At 48.3% G+C, this 19,564-nt stretch overlaps 1 protein-coding gene across 1 annotated transcript in view; it reads left to right on the top strand.

Moving 5' to 3' along the window:
• Positions 1-18,797, top strand: part of LOC107120627 (zona pellucida sperm-binding protein 4-like) — a 44,070-nt gene extending 25,273 nt beyond the window's left edge. Inside the window, exons 6-14 of the mRNA XM_015423361.1 lie at positions 701-856; positions 2,632-2,819; positions 6,532-6,629; positions 8,525-8,652; positions 9,903-10,092; positions 14,436-14,583; positions 14,854-14,941; positions 15,478-15,585; positions 18,760-18,797. Coding sequence (XP_015278847.1) covers positions 701-856; positions 2,632-2,819; positions 6,532-6,629; positions 8,525-8,652; positions 9,903-10,092; positions 14,436-14,583; positions 14,854-14,941; positions 15,478-15,585; positions 18,760-18,797 — 1,142 coding nt within the window. The remainder of the gene's footprint in view (positions 1-700; positions 857-2,631; positions 2,820-6,531; positions 6,630-8,524; positions 8,653-9,902; positions 10,093-14,435; positions 14,584-14,853; positions 14,942-15,477; positions 15,586-18,759) is intronic.
• The last annotated feature ends 767 nt before the right edge of the window (positions 18,798-19,564 follow it).

Genomic DNA, 19,564 nt, shown 5'->3' with positions numbered 1-19,564 from the left:
CAATCCTTTCCCCAGTCCTTAGCCGCATCTTTTTTTTGCAAACTGCTGAGCTAGATAGTGGGCAGCTGTGGGCAGCTGTGTGGGTCTGAAGCAGTAGAACGAATTTTGAGTCCAGCGGGGCACCTTGAAGCCCAACAAAGGTTTGTTCACAGTATGAGCTTTCGTGTGCATGCACACTTTTCCAGACACATGTATTTGGAAAAGTGTACATATACACGAAAGCTCATACCTTGAATAAACCTTCGTTAGTTTGGTGTAGCCAGTTTGGTGTGGTGGTTAAGTGCGCGGACTCTAATCTGGGAGAACCGGGCTTGATTCCCCACTCTTCCACTTGCACCTGGCTGGATGACCTTGGGCAAGCCGTAGTTCTGATAAGAACTGTTCTTGAAAAAGAGCAGTTTCTGTCAAGAGCTCTCTCAGCCCCACCTACCTCACAGGGTGTCTGTTGTGGGGAAGGGAAAGGAATTTGTAAGCCGCTCTGAGACTCCTTTGAGTAGTGAAGGGCAGGGTATAAATCCAATCTCTTCTTCTCTTCTTCTTCTTCTTCTTAGTCTTAAAGGTGCCACCGGACACACAATTTGTTCTGCTGAGCTAGATGGCTTGGGTGGGTTGCCTCACCGTGGGCTAGGCTGGCTCTCCTTGGCCAGGAAGCTAGCAGCAGGCCGTGTAATATATCTCTGCCTTCCACCCTCCTCTGCAGCACTGGATTCTCCTGGCCCCAGTCTGTGTTCATCCGTCCAAGCCCCGGACAGAGTCCCATGCTCAACCTATCAGGTCAGCCAGGGGGAATGCGAGGACCTGGGATGCTGCTACAACTCCAGAGACAGGGTGGCTCCTTGTTACTATGGCGACAAAGGTGGGTGCAAGGGCAGAGAACCACTTGCTCCGGGGTGGGGGAGCATCACTAGAATGCGCAGAACCAACAGCAAAGGAGCGGGCTTCCCCTTTACACAGTACTGCCCTACCTCCAGAGCCGAAGATTAGCGCCGGTGCATCTTCTATGGCCGTGGGGCTCAGATCCTATGTGGGCTCTCTGAATACTTGAACCGGGGGAGCCCACTACAAGGGTCCCTCATCAGGTTGTGGAGCAGGGAGGTAGAAACTTTGGCTGTAGCTGTGTGTGTGTGTGTGTGTTGCAAAGATGCATTATAGGATGTGTACAGGTGCAGGGATGCCAGCCTCCAGGTGGGACCTGGGGATTCCCTGGAATTACAGCTCATTTCTAGACTCCAGAGATCAGTTCCCCTGGAGAAAATGGATGCTTTGGAGGGTGGACTCTGTGGCATTGTACCCCACTGAGGTCCCTGTCCTCCCCAGGCTCCCATCCCCAAATCTCCAGGAGTTTCCCACCCTGAAGCTGGCAACCCTACCCCACCATCCCCCGCTGTTGGCCAGGGGGGACCTGGCAACCCTAAGGATGTCTACCATTACGCCTCCCCCTTTGGTTAAGCAATTGTTCAAGCGCTGTGAGTAGTAGGGCCTTGACACTGCTTCCTTAGGATTCTAGTAGAAGCTAATTTTTTGTTGTTCAGTCACACAGTCGAGTCCGACTCTTCGCGACCCCATGGACCAGATCACACCAGGCCTTCCGGTCTTCTGCCGTCCTCTGAAGTTTGCTCAATTTCATGTTCGTTGCATCTATGACACTGTCTAACCATCTCATCCTTTGCCGTCCCCGTCTTCTTTGACCTTCAATCTTCCCCAGCATCAGGGTCTTCTAAAGGGCCACATACAGACTGGATTCTGGCTGTTCTCTGTCTCCGAGGTGGACATAGGATGCTGGAGGTTTTGTAGGAAGGGTACTAGTTTTGGTGATCCAGATCCTTCTTTTTTTTTTAACAGTAGTGCTTGTCACTAACCTACCATACGTTTGCAAAGACTACAAAGTCACACAGAGCCGCGTTTCACTTTGAACCGAAATAAACTACTGTATTCTAGAAGTACATGCTTGATAGTGCAGGGTAGAGATACAGGGACAGTTCCTCTGCTACCTGACTAGGAGATGGATGTGGATGCTGAGAGGCATCCTGCATCTCCACCTTGCGTGCATGGAAGAGGGGTGGGGGAAGGAGGCAGAAGGAAGTTGCTTTTCCCTAAAGAGTGTTGATCCACACTTCAAAGGGATTCAGGGAGCAGTAAACAGGAAGATGCTTGACGTCTGCCTATCCGCCTGCGACTCTGTGGTCACTTGCTTCTGGAGGCTGAGACACTGGGACATCGCATCTGGTACTTCCAACATGTTTCTTCATTGTCTTAGTGGCCAATTTCCCCCCAAAGGTTGGAGTGGGTGGGATCACTCTTGCCGGAGACGGCCAGGCGCTCCACAATATATTCCGGTCTCCCATCACTAGAAAAGCTTCTTGTAACTCTGCAGGTTCGGACTTGGCCTTCTGGGTGGCTACTTTCCGTGTGAAGATGTAGCCGGCTGTAAAGACCTCTGCTGTTCTCTCGCCCTGCTAGGAGTAATAACTGAGGCTGCTAGGGGTGGCAGTGGCTCCATGGAATGAGGGGTGAACTTGCTGCTGGCAGAAAAAGGCCCGTTCAGATGGGGAGTCCAGCCTTGGCAGCTTAAACCTTGAGGTCATCCTTCCTGGTTTATTTGGGGTTTTTCTTCTTCTCTTCCTCCCATAGTTACAGCCCACTGCACCCCAGAAGGACAGTTCTCCATTGCCATCTCCAGGGACGCAACCCGTCCGCCTCTCGTCTTGGATTCTGTGCGCTTGCTGAGCAGCCGAGGGAGAGAGTGTGCCCCTGTATCCAAGACCAACACCTTTATCCTTTTCCAGTTTCCACTTTCTGCTTGTGGGACAACGTTGAAGGTACAGTGTAAGGAAAGGGACGTGTCCGGGTCATTCATAAAACTCCTTCTACAGGAGTGGCCCCCGTGCAGCCGCAAGTGATCTGTGCAACAAATCATGTAGATCGGGGGGGGGGTCTCTAATCTTTTTGAGCCTGTGGAATTCTGACTCAAGGTAGAGAGCGCGAGCACAAAATGGCCGCCATGGGATTTGGAGCCAAGCACAAAATGGCGGCCATGATAGGAGGAGCCACACACAAGTGCAGTGGACAAGATGAGTAATTTTTGAAAATACAGTGGGAAAGAGCAGGGAGAGAGAATAAAACAGACGATGTAGTACAGCTGCCACCAAAACATTATTTTGATTTGCACAGCCAATCAGAAGCCCTGCTTGGCAGGCATACCACCTGGCCCCACCCACTTTCTAAAAACTCTTGGGCAGGTGCCAGGAAAGGAATAAGAGGGCACCGTGGCACCCGTGGAAGCCATGTTGGGGATCCCTGCGGTAGATGTTGCACTCTTAACCACTACACCAAACTAGCATGAGTTTTCAAATTTTGCATTCCACTATGTGTTCCTCTGCATCTCTTAGGCTTTCTTTCTCTTCTGGTAAGCTGGAACTACTTTGTACTGTTCAAAGCTTCTCCTTCCAAGTCCACCTAAAAGCCCACATGCGCCTAAAGTCTCCCTAGTACAATTGACTTACAGAAGAATAGAAGAAAAATAAAAGAGTGTGTGTGTGTGCGGGGGAATCTTCCCAGCATATCTGTTGGGCCTCGCTCGCCTCCACCTTCCTCCTCCGGCTTCTTTCCGCAGCCACACCAGACGGCAGGCATCTGGCAAAAGTGGGAGGGGGGGGAGAGCACTGCAGAATCCCGTGGGGAGTGGAGCTCCCCTGATTCATCAAGGATGCAGCCTCATTCATTAACAGCAGGAAACAGATGCTTGGCCATGCAAGGGGGAAAAGGCAAAGCAGAAGCCTCCTTGTGGCCGTCTTGGGAACCGTGACACTCTGAGGAGACTCCTGATACGAGCTGCGTTGGGCTGTTGTGGCAAAGCCAAAACAGACTAAAAAAGTTCATTCCAGCATAAACTTTCATGAGTAAGACCATACTCCTTCAGAGGCCTATCAGAAAGCTGATTTAAATGCAAAGGGGCTGTATTGTTCCTTTATGAGGCGCACCTCCTGCCTTTCCCTCCAGGGACACTCCCAATTGTTGGTACCATCCAGTTCCTGTGAAAACACTGATTGTGTTTTGTCCTTAGGGAGAGATGTGTTTCTAAAAACCCATGCTAGAATTCTACAGGTTTGAGAAATAAAATCTCAATGGAGGCAAATATTTACTTGCTTTGCTTATCCCTGCCTTTCTCCACACCACAACGGGGACCCAAAGTGGCTGACATGACATCATTCTCCTCTCCTCCATCTTATCAACCTCACAACAGCCCTGGGGGGTGGATGAGGTTGTGAGTCTGGGACTGGCCTAAGGTCACCCAGCCAACTTCCATGGCACAATGGGGATTCCGATCTGGGTCTCCCCAGGTCCTAGTCCACAACTATAACCACCACATCACACAGTTCCACACATGAGTAAATGTCAGTAGACTGTTTCTTCTAGTCTCTGTTCTCACCCCATTTCTGCCTCTATACAGAATAATTGTTGTTCAATATATTTGAGTTGCAATTACCCTGTAACAGATATGTTTAGAAGGATGGTGGATTATGGTTGCACTCCTATGCATACTTACATAGCAGTTACAATCAAGTCAACACATTCTATGAAACTGTTAAAAATGGTTACAGTTAGATTATTAACCCCTGCTGCCTCAGAAGCCCATACAGGAAGGCTTTTGCAAAGTGAATAAATACTGGAAATGTGCATTCAGATATTAATCAAAATCTGCCCCCCCAAGCTAATTATATTCCTTAATATAACGAATTTGGGCTGTAAAAAGAATGGAGTCAGTAATGTTCAGAAATCTTCAGATGCATTTGTTATTCTGGTGCCTGTGCTAACTGACAAGGTTCTTACCAATCAACAGAGTTACACAGATCTGTCTCCTACAGAAGATTTTGCTGATAAATATATCTTTGTAAAGTGTTTAGTTTAGTCACATTAATCGCTTAATGGCTTGCAAGAAGGTCTTTGATTCTATATAAGCAGTGGCTCATGTTTGCTTCCTTCATGCTCCCTTTAAAAAAAAACAAAAAACCAAAATCACCATCTCCTGAGATGCTTTTCCAACAAGGGAAAAAATGAAAACATTGGTATCCATATGTTTTCCTTAGCACAGTTAAAAACAGTTGATGGTCTTGATTTTTAGAGGAAAAACAATGTGAGAGGAAATAGCATTTGGTCCCCTCTTTTATATTGCAGCCCCTGTGGTTTCATTCTGCCATAAAATATCATTGGGAAGACATCACCACAGAACTATATAATACCATGCAGTTCCAACCCTTCGGGCCAGACCATGCAAGAAACAAGAGATCCATGAGGAGGGAGGATCTTGGTGCCTTTCATTTACCTTAAAAGTAGCCAGGAGGATTTCAGTGAGTTAAACCTTCATCCTCATGCTATATCCCAGGTTTAAAAAATTATCTCCTACTATGAGCCTTAGAAAAGAAGAAACAACAGGAAACATTTTTAGTTTATCAGAAGGCCAAATTAGACCTCACAGGTCTAATTTGTAGTTGCTCTTGTGCTTGCATGTAAAGACAGGAGAGGGTGAGGGAAGCTAAACCCAGCTCCTGCACTTAACCACTACACCAAACTGGCTCTCGAATTGGACAGGGCAGGAGGATCTGAACAAAGAATATTTTGACTTGATGGAGATTAACAGCAAAGAAGTATTGGGCTGGAGGGACATAGGAGCAAAAATATATCAGTAACCCCACACATTGTAAAGAAAGAGTTGTATTTACCTGGAAAAAATCAAAGGAATCAGTGGCCCAGAATTTGATGTAGACTTGGCAGACTTCATTTGTTCTTTCTTTTTGTCATCATGCAACGTAGTTTATTGGCTATGAATACTGCACTATTCACAATATGCACACTTCGTAGGAATCCAGGACCCAGCCATCATGCAGCAGGTCTAATTCAGCTGAAGTGCCTTGCCCACCCTCAGGGTGGAGCTTCCCAATAGCTGACTGTTAGCCCGTTGTGGAAGGGCCAGCTGTCAGTGAATGCCTGCCTTTTAATGGGCCTGCTGCCTCCCCCCCCCCAACAATTTATTAGGATATAATAAAAATCACACATATATCACAAATTATATTGTTCTACATCCTTTTTCTCCTTTCTCCCCCCCTTTATCAGCTTCCCACAGTGCTCCAACCTCCAGCTCTATCCTTAGAGTTATTTCTACCCTCTCTGTTTCTTTATACATCTACCGGTAACTTATCTTTCAACTGTTGTATTTATATATTTATCTACTAATTTTCAATAATTATCAAAGCAAAATAAATTGTTCTTTAAGTCCCAATATTTCTCTAGATATTCTTTAAAGTCCTTCCAATCTTCAAAAAATTCTTCAGCCTCCAAATTTTTAAGTTTTCTTGTCATTTTGTCCATTTCAACCATAAAAAGCAATTTCCTTATCCATTCCTCAATTTCAGTGATTCTGGGGATTTATCCTTGACTTTTGCCCGGGGTTCCAGACTGCTCCTAGGAGAGACGGAGTTTGTATCCTGCTCCAGGTAGTGGTTCTCGCTCACCCAGACTTGTGTTTCCATTCAGGCAACCGGGAGCCAGCGGGTCTATGAAAACGAGCTGTTGGCGGACAGGCGTGTCCTCGTGTCCCAGTCTGGCTCCATCACCCGGGACAGCAACTTCAGGTAAGGAGCTGCTTAGGCATGCAAAGGAAATGGGCGGATGGAAAACCATGTAGGGGGAGCAAGGAGCAGAAATGAAGGGCAGCTGAAATGCCACTGTCCCCAACTTGGCTATGAAATGCAGTCCTCTCTAGATCTTGAAGGCCCAAAGATTCCCTGCTTGGGATTTACTGACACAATGCAAGCTTCAGTGTGGGCCCCCCCCCCCCATTTCTTATCTTGTCGCTGACTGTCCCAAATACAGGGGTTGCCAGTCCACAGGTGGAGAACAAAGATGGAAACAACCGTGATGTGGTATTGTGAAAATATATTTAGACTGCTGTTTTGCAGTGAGTAATCTTTCCTCAACAAGTAATAAAGATGTACACATACACACAAGGGAATTCTCGACTGTGTGACTGAACAACAACAAAACCTTTCCTCAACAAGAAATAAAGATGTGCACATACACACAACGGAATCTGCCTATACTCCCGTTTCACATGACAGCTGAGCACGGAAAGAATCTGTTCCATTGGAGTGGGAAGAATGTTGAGTGTTAATTCGCAGATTAAAATTGTTGACATGTAAATTAATGTTACTTACGCAGCACAATGAGAAAAGGCTGACATGTGAAACGGGAGTATACTCCGCTGTTGAGTGTTAATTCGCAGATTAGAATTGCTGACACGTAAATTAATGTCACTTACGCAGCACAATGAAAAAAGGCTGTCATGTGAAACGGGAGTATACGCAGACTCCGCTGTGTGTACGTGTACATCTTTATTACTTGTTGAAGAAACACTACTCACTGCAAAACAGCAGTCTAAATATATTTTCATAATACGACCTCACGGTTGTTTTCATCTTTGTTTGCATCCTTCCCGTGATCGCTCTGTTGTTCGCAGGTGGTGGCCGGAGATCTCCCGGAATTATAAGTGGCCTGCAGACTACAGAGATCAGTTCCCCTGGAGGGGGGGGGGGCTTTGGAGGGTGGACTCTATGGCCTTATGTATCCCCCTGAGGCCCCACCCCAGGCTCTACACCCAGAATCTCCGGGAATTTCTCAGTCCGGAGCTGACAATCCTGTGGCTGTATATCTGGCATCAGATTACTATTTTTTAAACCCTTTTTCTCTGCTCACATTTATGGCTATGCATTACAGTTGGGTTCCCTTTAATGCTTAGTTTAGCGATGCCAGTGAATACCTACTTACTGTAACTGAATTAAGCTTTACAGACGGCCAGGGGTCATTTTGTAGAAAAAGAGGTGCAGGAGCTCATTAGCATAACTCATTAGCATAACTTATTTGCATATGCCACACCCCCTGACATCACCAGAAGTGTGTCAGAAGGCAACACCCACCGCTCAGGCTCCACTGGACTGTTTTGGATTGCTAGCTATGGGGGAGGGGACGTGCAGTTCTCGCAGAGGAGGGAGAGCCTCGCAGAGGAGGGAGAGCTTGTACCTGAATAAAAGTTGGTCTTAAAGGTGCAACTGGACTGTTTTGGACTGGGGGGCTGGGGGGAGCTCTGCAACTTACCTGGCTGCTTCTTGCTCTGACTGAGGGCTGCTGGGAGCAGGGGGTGGGGCTTGTTGCATGTGCCCACCCCCTGGGCTCTTTACTGCCGGAGCTCCGCTCCTGTGCGCTCCTGCAGGAAATTACGCCTGCAGACGGCTGGTTTTTTTTTACTGTGACTCTGTGCTGCTTGCGGAGACTGAAATTCATCTGCATTGGTGGGAGGATGGGTGGTGGGGTTTTTTGTTTGTTTGCAGGAGCTGCGATCACGAGAGATCTTTAAGTCCTCTTGCTCTATATGGGCCGAGACCTCTGGCCGTAAAAGGGCTGCAATAAAATGCAGGAACCTGGCTTGGCCCATCTGGCCGCTTTGCTCATCCTTTGCTTTTTTTTCATGCAGAGTCACCATCCGTTGCAGCTACTCCGCCGAAGCCGCCTTGCCAGTCAGCGTCTTGGTTGCCACTCTGGCGCCCCCTGCTGCCGTTGTCGAACAAGGACCGCTCACCTTGGAGATGAGACTGGCACGGGGTGAGTTCCCCTCTCTCAAAGAGGGCAAGTGAGTTGGGCAACGAGGTGGGGTTGGGGGTGTTGTTCAGTGGAACAGGACAAAACCATTCTTACCCCACACTGGGCTCTCCATGCAAGGAAGAGGGGGGAGAGCAATTCAATCGATTAATAATTTATTACAGATGATAACCAGAAACCAAGCTTGCTGTTCTTTTTAATCTGTTAAAAAACATGTTGCTATTCTGCATGTTAATTTAGCAAGCCACCATCTATATGTACAACTACGATGTAATTCCATTTTGTTGTCTAACAAAGTGTGTGCTCACACGAAAGCTCACACCTTGAGTAGAACTTTGTTGGTCTTAAAGGTACCACTGGACTCTTAACTTTTATTACTCTCCTGGATCAGTGGAAAGGTGGGGGGAAAGCAACTGAGTCTTGTAAACATCGGCAGATGTTCTAACCGCTCCGAGCACAGAAGGCTGAGAATTTCTGCCTTCTCCTTTGTACCTGCAGCCTATTCTGGTCCTCGGAAGGAGCATTCCCAGGTCTGTGAGGAGGAGGAGGAATTGCTGTACAGATGAGGAGGGGGGCAGAGTGAAGGTGGATAAGAAGATGAAATCTTTCCTCCTTCCTCTTCTGCAAACCCATTTGATTTCGTCCTCCTGTTCCTCCTTGCCATCGCCTGCTAACCTGTGCAGCTGTTCTCTACATGAATCCTGCAACCTCAGGAGATGATCTTTCTAGGGGCTGGAAGGGGCTGCACAATGTGGGGAAACTTCGTGTGAATGGACGGTACGTGGCACTGTTCCCCAGGAAGCACCCTTGCTCACGTGCCATAACCTTTTTAGACCCTCAAGGTTTTGGGTGTACAAAAGTGAGGGGCCGTAGCACAGTGGCTTGGCCTGCAGAGGGGTCCTAGGCAATGTTCCCTCTAAGCCGAGTTGGTGTGAGCTAGCTCACAGTTTTTTAGCCTCCGGCTCACACATTTTTGACTTAGCTCAGGAAGGATGGCTCCAGAGCAAACTAGTTCATGCAGTAGCCAAATGGTGCGCTCACAACTTTAATGCCAGGAGCTCACAAAGTAGAATTTCTGCTCACAAGACTCCAGAGCTTAGAGGGAGCGTTGGTCCTAGGGTTCAATCCCTGTAGTCTCCCGTGAAAGGGTCTTCTGCCAGGAAACTACTGCCAGTTCACAAAGACAGCTCTGGAGCAATAATCTGACTCTCCTCCTACATGAAGCTACCTGGCTTCTCCCTCCCTCTCTCCAGATGTGGAGTACTCCTCCTATTACGCTGACCTGGATTACCCTGTGGTGAAGGTTCTCCGTGACCCGGTTCCTGTTGAAGTCCGCATCCTCGGGAGGATGGACCCGGCATTGGTTCTGGTCCTGCATGAATGCTGGGCCACACCAAGTTCCAACCCCCTGCAGAAACCAGAATGGCCACTTCTGGAGAATGGGTCTGTATGCACTACACGATCTTCTAGGGTACAATTGATGGATGAACAGTACCCAAAAGGAAGGAGGCGTATGGATGGTTTGTATTGCAATTGGAGCATGCTTGTCTGAGTGCAGTCCGTGAGAACAGTGGCTTCATTTGGATCATGCGAAACAGTGGCTTGGTGTGTCCTAGTGTTGTTAACCATGCTTTGAGCTTTTAGGTGCAAACTAACTGTGGATGCGGAATCCTTATTTTGTCATTGCTTTTTCCTAGCTTCCTGGCTTCATAAACACCCATCTCAACAGCGAGAGCCAGTGTAGTGGTTAGAGTGCTGGACTAGGATCTGGGAGAACCCAGTTCAAATTCCCGTATTAATATCATCATCATCTGGCAGTGTGTGTAGAATAGCCAGGAGATCCTAAGATTGTCTGGCAGCCGGAAGTTCTAGCTCTTTTAGCATTATGCGCCACTAGGTGGCGAGCTAGACTGGCAGTCGGAAGTTCTAGCTCTTTTAACATTATGCGCCACTAGGAGGCGAGCTAGACTTGTTTTTAAGGCAAGAGAACTTTCAGGGTTGGTTTGCCGTTGCCTGCCTCTGTGTCATGCCCCTGGTATTCCTTGGAGGTCACCCTTCCAAATACTAGCCAAGGCCGACCCTGCTTAGCTTCCGAGATCTGACTGGGCTAGCCTGGGCAATCTAAATTCCCAGTCTGCCATGGAAGCTTGCTGGGAGACCTTGGGCAAGTCACACATTCTCAGCCTCATCCACTTCACAGGGTGGTTGTGGGGATAACATGGAGGAGAGAAGAACGATGCTGTAAGTTTCTTTGGATCCCCATTGGTGAGACAAATATAAGTAAGGTCAGGGCTATTTTTGGGCAGGAACGCACAGGAACGGAGTTCCGGCTGGCTCCCAAGTTGGCCACACCCAGCAGGAACTCATTAGCATAATAGGCCACACCCAACACCAGAAACTCATTAGGATTGGCTACATTAGGGGTGTGTGGCCTAACATGCAAAGGAGTTCCTGCTACAAAAAAAGCCCTGGGTTTTGACAACAAACAAGGTAAACAGAATAAGAAGCAAAAGGTGGGTGTGGCCGGATGACCACACTTCTGGTAACATGGGGTGTGACCTAATATGCCAATGAGCTGTGCTGTCAAGGGTGTGGCCTAATATGCTAATGAGTCCCTGCTGTTAGGTATGGCCTGTTATGCTAATGAGTTCCTGCTGGGCTTTTTCTACCAAAAAAGCCCTGAGTAAGGTAGAACATCTGTCCCTCTGACTTGGTACTGATTGTTCTGTTTTGGGATTTTAACTTGGCCTCTGCTAGAACCCAGTCACTTCTCTTGTGCCAAGCTAAATTTGAACCAATGTTGCATGTCTTTTTCCAGGCAGTTCCAAAGATTGTTCCACAGACTTCCACTAAGGTTTTTTTTAAAAAAAGAAGAAGAAGAGTTGTTAAACTGGCTTGACATTAGTTTTAAGTTTCAACTGTAGGATAGTTTAGGGGTGTTTCTACCTAGCACCAAGCTCTTAAGACCAGGGATGCACCATGCATGGCCCACCAACACCTGCAATGCAGTTCACAAGCCCCCCCCACACACACACATTTAATGACTCATAGGCATTGCTGGACTCCCTGCTGCCAACTGTTTACAGATCTGAGCAGGGGCCAGTTCATTAGTGTAGGAGTAGCTGGGTGCCAATTAAACAGCACCATTAGGAGATGGGTGGTGGTGATAAGGGGTCATTTTGTAGAAAAAGAGGTGCAGGAGCTCATTAGCATAACGTATTAGCATAACTTATTTGCATATGTCACACCCCCTGACATCACCGGAAGTGTGTCAGAAGGCAACACCCTCCACTCAGGCTCCACTGGACTGTTTTGCTAGCTATGGGGGGGGGGGGGACATGCAGATCTGCAGAGGAGGGAGAGCTTGTACCTGAATAAAACTTGGTCTTAGTCTTACAGGTGCCGAGGCAATGTTTTGGACCTGGGGGGGGGGCTTGGCAACTTACCTGGCTGCTTCTTGCTCTGACTGAGGGGTGCTGGGAGCAGGGGGGCGGGGCTTGTTGCATGTGCCCGCCCCCTGGGCTCTTTACCGCCGGAGCTGCGCTCCTGTGCGCTCCTGCAGGAAATGACCCCTGGTGATACCTAAGCAAGCTGCCTAGAGGCATGTACTTCCAGTGCACTTTGTCTGGGCTTTTCCGCATTCTCATTTTTACTCCTTGGCTGGTTCTGCATCTGGCATTCGCACCACACTTTCTCAACACAGAGGGAAAGGTACAGTTCAAAACCACATTCAAATACCCCGGAGCCAACGCCATACTGACTGCAACGTCACCCCTGCATGGCCATAAAACGGCCATACATCTATGCAGAAGGTACCATAAAATCCACTGATCAAAGAAAGTGAAAGCAGCACGCAATGCAGAGGGGAATTTCTGTTCCAAGGTGGGTTTGCTAAAACAATGGACGGAAAAGCCAATGCAGAATCGCCCGTTAAGTTCCTGTTTCTTCGGGGGAGGGGGCTTTTCTGCATGTTTCTTGCTCCCTCTAGTGGTCGATTCAACATCAAACAGGGTTTTCCCCAGTTGATTTCCTTATAGATGTAAACCACAGGGAAATAAACTGGGGGGGGGGGGCACGTGTTGGTTATTGAATTGACTACTAGTGGGAGCAAGACACATGCAGAACAGGGGGGAAACCAAGAAGAAACAGGAACTTAACAACCAGCAAAATGCGAATGCGGAGAAGCCCTCTGTTAAAATACGAATAAAACTGTCAGCCAAGTTCTAGTGGAACTGAGTGCGGGTTGAAGAGTTAAAGGCCTTTCCCTTCCCTTCACGACCTTGAGAAAATTGAGGCTGTGCAGGCCTACAGCTTGTCTGCAGAGTGAGATGGGAATTTTCACTTTGTTTGAGCCCTAAGCGTTTCTGAATATCCAGCACTCCAAACTCTACTGGGCCTGATCCTATGGGACAGGTGCTGTCATACTTTCATGATATGACCTACCGAAGCAATCCAGTCAAGGTTGCTTCTGGTCCTTGTAACTGTATGAGCTGTTGCTCAGGCGACCTGTGTTATCACTAGCACAGACAGAGTTAAATTCCAGTGCTTCCTTCCTTAATTAAAATCTGCAAAATGGGCTATCTGAAAATGCTTCCACTAGTGCAGAACTACAGGAATATTGATTTACTTAAAAATTTATTCAATATTATTCTGTTGAGGCTCCTTAATGCTTGACCAGTTTCATATTATGCCCATAACCCAGAGAGCACTGTGTTCAGGGGCCCAGAACCGGCGGGCTCTCCCGAGCTGTAAGGAGGCTAGGGTTTTCTCAGTGGTGGCTCCGTCCTGGTGGAATGAGCTCCCAGTAGAGATCAGGGCCCATAAAATGGAGCTCTTCCACCAGGCCTTTGGAGCCGCCACCACCGCTGAACATCATCAATAGTTAACAGCAGTAAAGTAGAGAGCTCTGTGTCCCTGGGATTTTAACAACGGTGCCAGTGACAATCGCTCCTATGATATCTGAAGGAGATCTGAGAGCCGATATTCTGGAGAGAGAACCGAGTACGGCAGCCATCGTTGAAGTAACAACAACCACAACCAAGGACAATTAATACTAGCACTTTGTCATCAATTGGTTGTAGTACGGTTTTAAGTATTTTAATTGTTTTTACTGTCATTCAGGGCTATTTTGGGGCAGGAATACACAGGAACGGAGTCCCGGCTGGCTCCCGAGTTGGCAATGCCCAGCAGGAACTCATTAGCATAATAGGCCACACCCAACAGCAGAAACTCATTAGGGGTGTGTGGCCTAACATGCAAAGGGTTCCTGCTACAAAAAAAAGCCCTGGGTTTTGATAACAAACAAGGTAAACAGAATAAGAAGCAAAAGGTGAGTGTGGCTGGATGACCACACTTCTGGTAATGTGGGGGTGTGGCCTAATATGCTAATGAGCTGCTCTGTCATGGGTATGGCCTAATATGCTAATGTGTTTTTTCTGTTGGGTGTGGCCTGTTATGCTAATGAGTTCCTGCTGTGCTTTTTCTACAAAAAAAGCCCTGCTGTCATTTATGTACTGTTTTATGTGAGCCACCCTGAGCCAGCCTCAGCTAGGAGGGCGGGATAGAAATCTGATAGACAAAAATGAAAATAAATAAAAAATAACAGGGACAAAATGACTGCAGGATTAGGAATGCAGGTGCGTTTTTTTTAAAAAAAATTAACCATAAGAGCTAGAAACTTAACTCTCTGCTTTTAGAAACCGAAGGCTGTATTCTTTGTCTAGATATCACTATGCAGAAACTGACTAGACTAATTGCAAAGCCCAGTTTCTTGTCATGGTTTTCAGATGCCCCTATAAAGGAGACAACTACCAAACCCAGGTGGTGCCCATCAGGGGAGACTCGGGGCTGCCGTTCCCCTCCCACCACCAGCGCTTCATCGTCAGCACTTTCACTTTTGTGGAGACGGCTTCCCAGAGGATGCTCACTGGGCCGGTAGGACCTGACATGGGTGGGGTGGGAAGGGCTGCAGATAACTGCAGGAGAACAGGCAGGCTCGTAGCCAGGATTTTTAAAGTCGGGGGGAGATTTAAATTTCTTAGGGGGCCATTGATGGTGATGATGCTGTTGTAGTCTTCCTGTGTATGGGCTTCCTAGAGGGAGCTGGTTGGCCCCGGTGTGAACAGAACACTGGACTTAGCTGTGCTTTTGGCCTGATCCCATATGGCTCTTCTAATATTCCTTCCTCCTTGTCTACAAACCCAGGTGTATTTCCACTGCAGTGCCTCGGCCTGTGTACCTTCAAGGCAGGAGAGATGTATCGTCCGTTGTGAGGTGACCGCTCCGGGAAGAAGTGAGTCTTAGCTTGGAGTGTGTGGGGGAGGGAGCTAGCCTACCTCACAGGGTTGTTATGAGGATAAAATGGAGGAGAAGAACGTAAGCTGCTTTTGGATCCCGACTGGGGGTGTGTGGGAGTCAGGATATCAATGAATTGGTTATTAAGAGCCAGTTTGGTGTAGTGGTTAAGAGCGTGGAATCTAATCCTGGAGAATCGGGTTTAATTCCCCACTCCTCCACATGCAACTGCTAGTGTGACTTTGGGTCAGTCACAAGTTCTCTCAGAGCTGTTCTCTCAAGAGCAGTCCGCAAAAGAGCTCTCTCAGCCCTACCTACCAAACAGGATGTCTGTTGTGGGAAGGAGAAGGGGAAGGGAAAGGAGATTGTAAGCCTCTCTGAGACTCCAAGTGAAGAGTGAGTATAAATCCAGTCTCTTATTCTTTTCTTATTTCAGAGGTAGACAATTCCTTGTCCATAATTTTAGGATCCAACACTTCTCTGTTGCCCCCTGAGCTGCCCAATGTAAGTAACATCTTCTGCTTCTCCTTCCAGGACAAAGAACAGCAGAGGAACATCCAGAAGAAAAGCTGGTCTTGGTGACCTTGAATGGGCCTGTGAACTTTTCCAGCCCCCAAGAGGCAGAAATGCTACCTCACCAAGGTAATGGAGGCACATGTGAGGGGCGGGGGAGAAGCTTCAGCTAGCAGTTGGCTGTGAAGACTTCCAACCTACTTTAGCAGCAGCTACCACCACAGCACAAAGATCTTTACTGTGCATCTTTTTTTCTAATTGCGAAGCTGGCCACATCTTTGGATACTTAAACCTGGTGACTGGAGCTGCAAAAAGGGCAAGATGTATCTTTCTACAAACTTGAAAAGGGTCCCAGGGTTGCAGGAAAATGTAAAATCTTTTTTTAAAAAATGGGTGGTTTAAAAATCCAAAAATGATAAAAGGAGCGCCTGTAGCTTTAAGCAACAGATTCCCTTGGTGACTGTTGCTAGGTAACCACAGTATTCCAGGCTTCAGTTTCTGTGAGTAAAAAAGCAGGGCGGTGGCAGAGCCCTTTCCAGGTTTATTTGGGCCTTTGAGGGGGGATTCATTGGGGCCAGGCCTGACTAGGGCTGCCAGCTCCAGGTTGGGAAATCCCTGAAGAACTTGTGGTAAACTCTGAGGAATGCAGGGTTCGGGGAGGGGAGAGGCCTCAGCGTGGTGTAATGCCGTAGGGTTCACCCTCCAAAGCAGTTATTTTCTCCAGGGGGGCAGCTCTCTGTTGTCTGGAGTTCAGTTGTAATTGTGGGAGATCTCCAAGGGGGTTGCCAGGTCTGGGTTGGAAAATACCTGGAGACTTTGGATCCGGGAGAAGGCGGGGTTTGGGGAGGGGAGGGGCCTCAGCATGGGACAATGCCATAGAATCCACCATTCAAAGCAGCCATTTTCTCCAGGGGAGCTGATCTTCGTCAGCTGGAGATCAGTTGTAAAAGCAGGAGATCTCCAAGCCCCACCTGGAGGCTGGCAACCCTAGCAAGACCCAGGTTCAGATCCCCATCTTGCTCTGGAAGCTGACTGGGTGATTTTGGACCAGTCACATACCTTCAGCCCAACCTACCTCACAGGGTTATTGTGCGGATAAAAAAGAGGAGAGCAGAATAATCCATGCTGCTTTGGTCCTTACTGTGAGGAAAGGCAGGGTATAAATGAAGTACAGTTTGGTGTAGTGGGTTAAGAGCAGCAGATTCGAATCTGGAGAACTGGGTCTGATTCCCCACTCCTCCTCGTGAAGTCTGCTGGGTGACCTTGGACCAGTTACAGTTCTCTCAGGACTCTCTCAGCCCCCTCTACCTCACAGGGTGTCTGTTGTAGGGAGAGGAAGGGAAGGTGATTATAAGCAGCTTTGAGTCTCCTTAGAGTAGAGAACAGCAGGGTATAAAAACCAATTCTTTTTCTACATTAAGCTGACTCAACCATGGTGTATCTGGCAATGGCATACAGAACAACAGGATTGGGCTACACACCTGGAATCTAAGTAATTTGCTTGGGAGTCTGTCCTACAGAATACAGTTAGATTTACTTCAGAGGAAACAGCTTTTGGGTTACAGCGTGTCATGCTATTATTTTATAAAAATCTAAACTGGGTTATATTGTCCAAATGATCTGTTGCTTTTTAATATTTCCTATCCATTTTTTCTATTGATAAAAGAGCCAGTGTAAGATAGTGAAACTAAGGCTTGAAGGCTGGCAATACTGTTGTGATTGCCTGCAATGGCAACTGAGGGCATTCGTTTCTTAAAGATACAGGCACTGTTTCTGTTACTGGGGTACAGGTTAACCCCTCTTTTTTAAGATTAGATCAGTTCCCCTGGAGAAAATGGCTGCTTTGGAGTGTGGGCTCTATGACACTGTACCCTACTGAGGTTGCTTCTCTCCCCAAACCTCACCCTCCCAAGGCTCCACCCACAGGTCTCCAGGAATTTTCCCACCTGGAGCTGGCAACCGTAAGGGGAACTGATCTCTGTAGCTGGGAGATCTGTTGTGATTCCAGGAGATCCCCAGGCCTCACCTGGAGACTGGGAACCCTAAAAGGAGAGAAGGAGGCAGGAAATAGTGGGGGAATGAGATGCCTCCCACAAGTCTTTGCAGCTCCCACTTGTACATTCTAAAAGTCATCCTGCTAAACAGATTCTGTGTGAAATGTTGAAGCGTTACTATGAGAGTTATGCGTGATCTCCCTCCCTGACATTTTGTGGCTGGCTCCGCTTCCTGAGGCAGCCACTTTGTGGTTGTGCCCCCACCCACTCTGTGTCAGAATTCCCAAGGTGCCCTCAGGCTTGAAAAGGTTGGGGACCCCCCCCCCCGCTATAAAGCCATGCCTTGCCCCCAGGTTGCACCCTTGTCGATCAGTTCTGAGAGCGGCGGCATCTTGCTCTAGCGCCTGGAGTCTTCTCCTGATGCCAGCACATGAACAAGGTTCCTTGTGCAGGAGGAAAACAGCCTTGCAGGATCTAGCCGAATGACATGGTATTGCTTAAAGCAGGGGTCCCCAATGCGACGCCTGTCGGTGCCATGGTGCTTGCTGACACCTTTCCTGGTGGCCCCCCCTCCAAGTGTTCTTAGAAAGTGAGTGGGGCCCGGGGGGGGGGGGCTTTGCCCAGCAAGGCTTCTCATTGGCCTTTGGAGTTTTGACTGACTGTGCAGATTCTTAAAACATTGTTCTGGCGGCAGCTGCCACCACAGCACAAAGATTACTGCGCAGCTGAAGGTAAGCTGTGGCAGCCGTTTTGTGGCTAGCTCTGCCTCCTGCGGTTGGCAGGCAGAGGGGCCTGATCTCAGTCGCCTGGGGATCAATTGGAATAGCGGGAGATCTCCAGGTGCCAGTTGGAGGTTGGCAACTCAATTGAAGTGGGGAGAACTAGGGCTTACTCTTCACACGGCCCTCAGCCTCCAGAAGAAGAGCTGGCTTTATACCCTGCCCTTCATTCAGAGTCTCAGAGCTGGTTATGATTATAGCAATGAATCAGGCCGTTGCCTAGGGCACCAAGCTTTCAGGGATGCTAAATTAGAAATTAATTTCTGTGTCTCATTTTACACTGTTAATTTTGAATGCTAAGTCAATCTTGGGGGGGGGGGCACCACACTCATAGTTCAGGTACAACACCCAGAATCCTTCAGCTGGCCCTGCCCTCCATGAAATGCCTTGCAAATGCCTTCAGAGGAGTGAATGCTACAGTTTTAGAGGTAACAGTGGCTGGGGCTTCGGGCCAGAGATCTCCTGCCAGGGTTGCATGGAGAGAGACTTCTTCATTCGGCAGTAACTCTTCTCCTTTCCCCCCCTTCTAGGACTTCAGAGGTTCTCCCAAGACAGCTCGGTTCAGTAGCAGGAATTGCCGCGGTGCTGGCTGTGGGCGGCCTAGCAGCTGTGGTTCTCAGGGAGCGCTGGGGCAGGCGAGAGAAAAGTTTATTTCGCTGTGCCTGAAGAATTAAAAAAAAAGTTCAAACCTGTTCCAGTCTTCTCTGCTGCCTGTCAAAAGCTGTCTTACAGACAGATCTGTAATCCACTGAGGTTGGTGCTGCTTCATGGACAAAAAGATCTCCTTAATGCCCGATGCCAGGCAGGGGGGTGGGTTTGACAGTGACTGGAACCTAGAATGGGGCCCTCTGCACCTCTGATTGTGCTGCGAGCTCTCAAAGTCCTGTTTTTTGCAAGCCCTCAGAATCCTGTTTTTGCCTCTGCCTTGGGAGAGATGAGATGTGGTCTCAGGTATGGGGGTTCTGCATGCAAGTCATGCGGATGGCCATTGAACGGCAGTGGCAGGCTACTCTAAGGTCCATCTGAATCAGCAATCAGGTTCCTTGTAACTCGATGTGCTTCAGTTTGCAGCCTGCAGGGAAACATCCCTCACATGACCTCCAGCTATGGTCGCCAGCTCTGGGTTGGGAAATACCTGGAGACTTCAGGGGTGGAGCCCGGGGAGGGCAGGGACCTCAGCAGGACATAATGCCGTAGAGTCCACCCTCCAAAGCAGCCATTTTCTCCAGGGAAGCTGACCTTGGTTATCTGGGGATCAATTATCATAGCGGGAGATCTCCAGGTCCCATCTGGACGTTGGCAACCCTACCTCTAGCTGAAAGCCCATGAAGCTTC

This window comes from Gekko japonicus, unplaced genomic scaffold (genome assembly GCF_001447785.1).
Source record: "Gekko japonicus isolate JY-2015 unplaced genomic scaffold, Gekko_japonicus_V1.1 scaffold1634, whole genome shotgun sequence".
NCBI classification, from domain to species: Eukaryota; Metazoa; Chordata; class Lepidosauria; order Squamata; family Gekkonidae; genus Gekko; species Gekko japonicus.
Note: the sequence above shows the minus strand (reverse complement) of the source record. Positions and strands in the feature narration are given on the sequence as shown.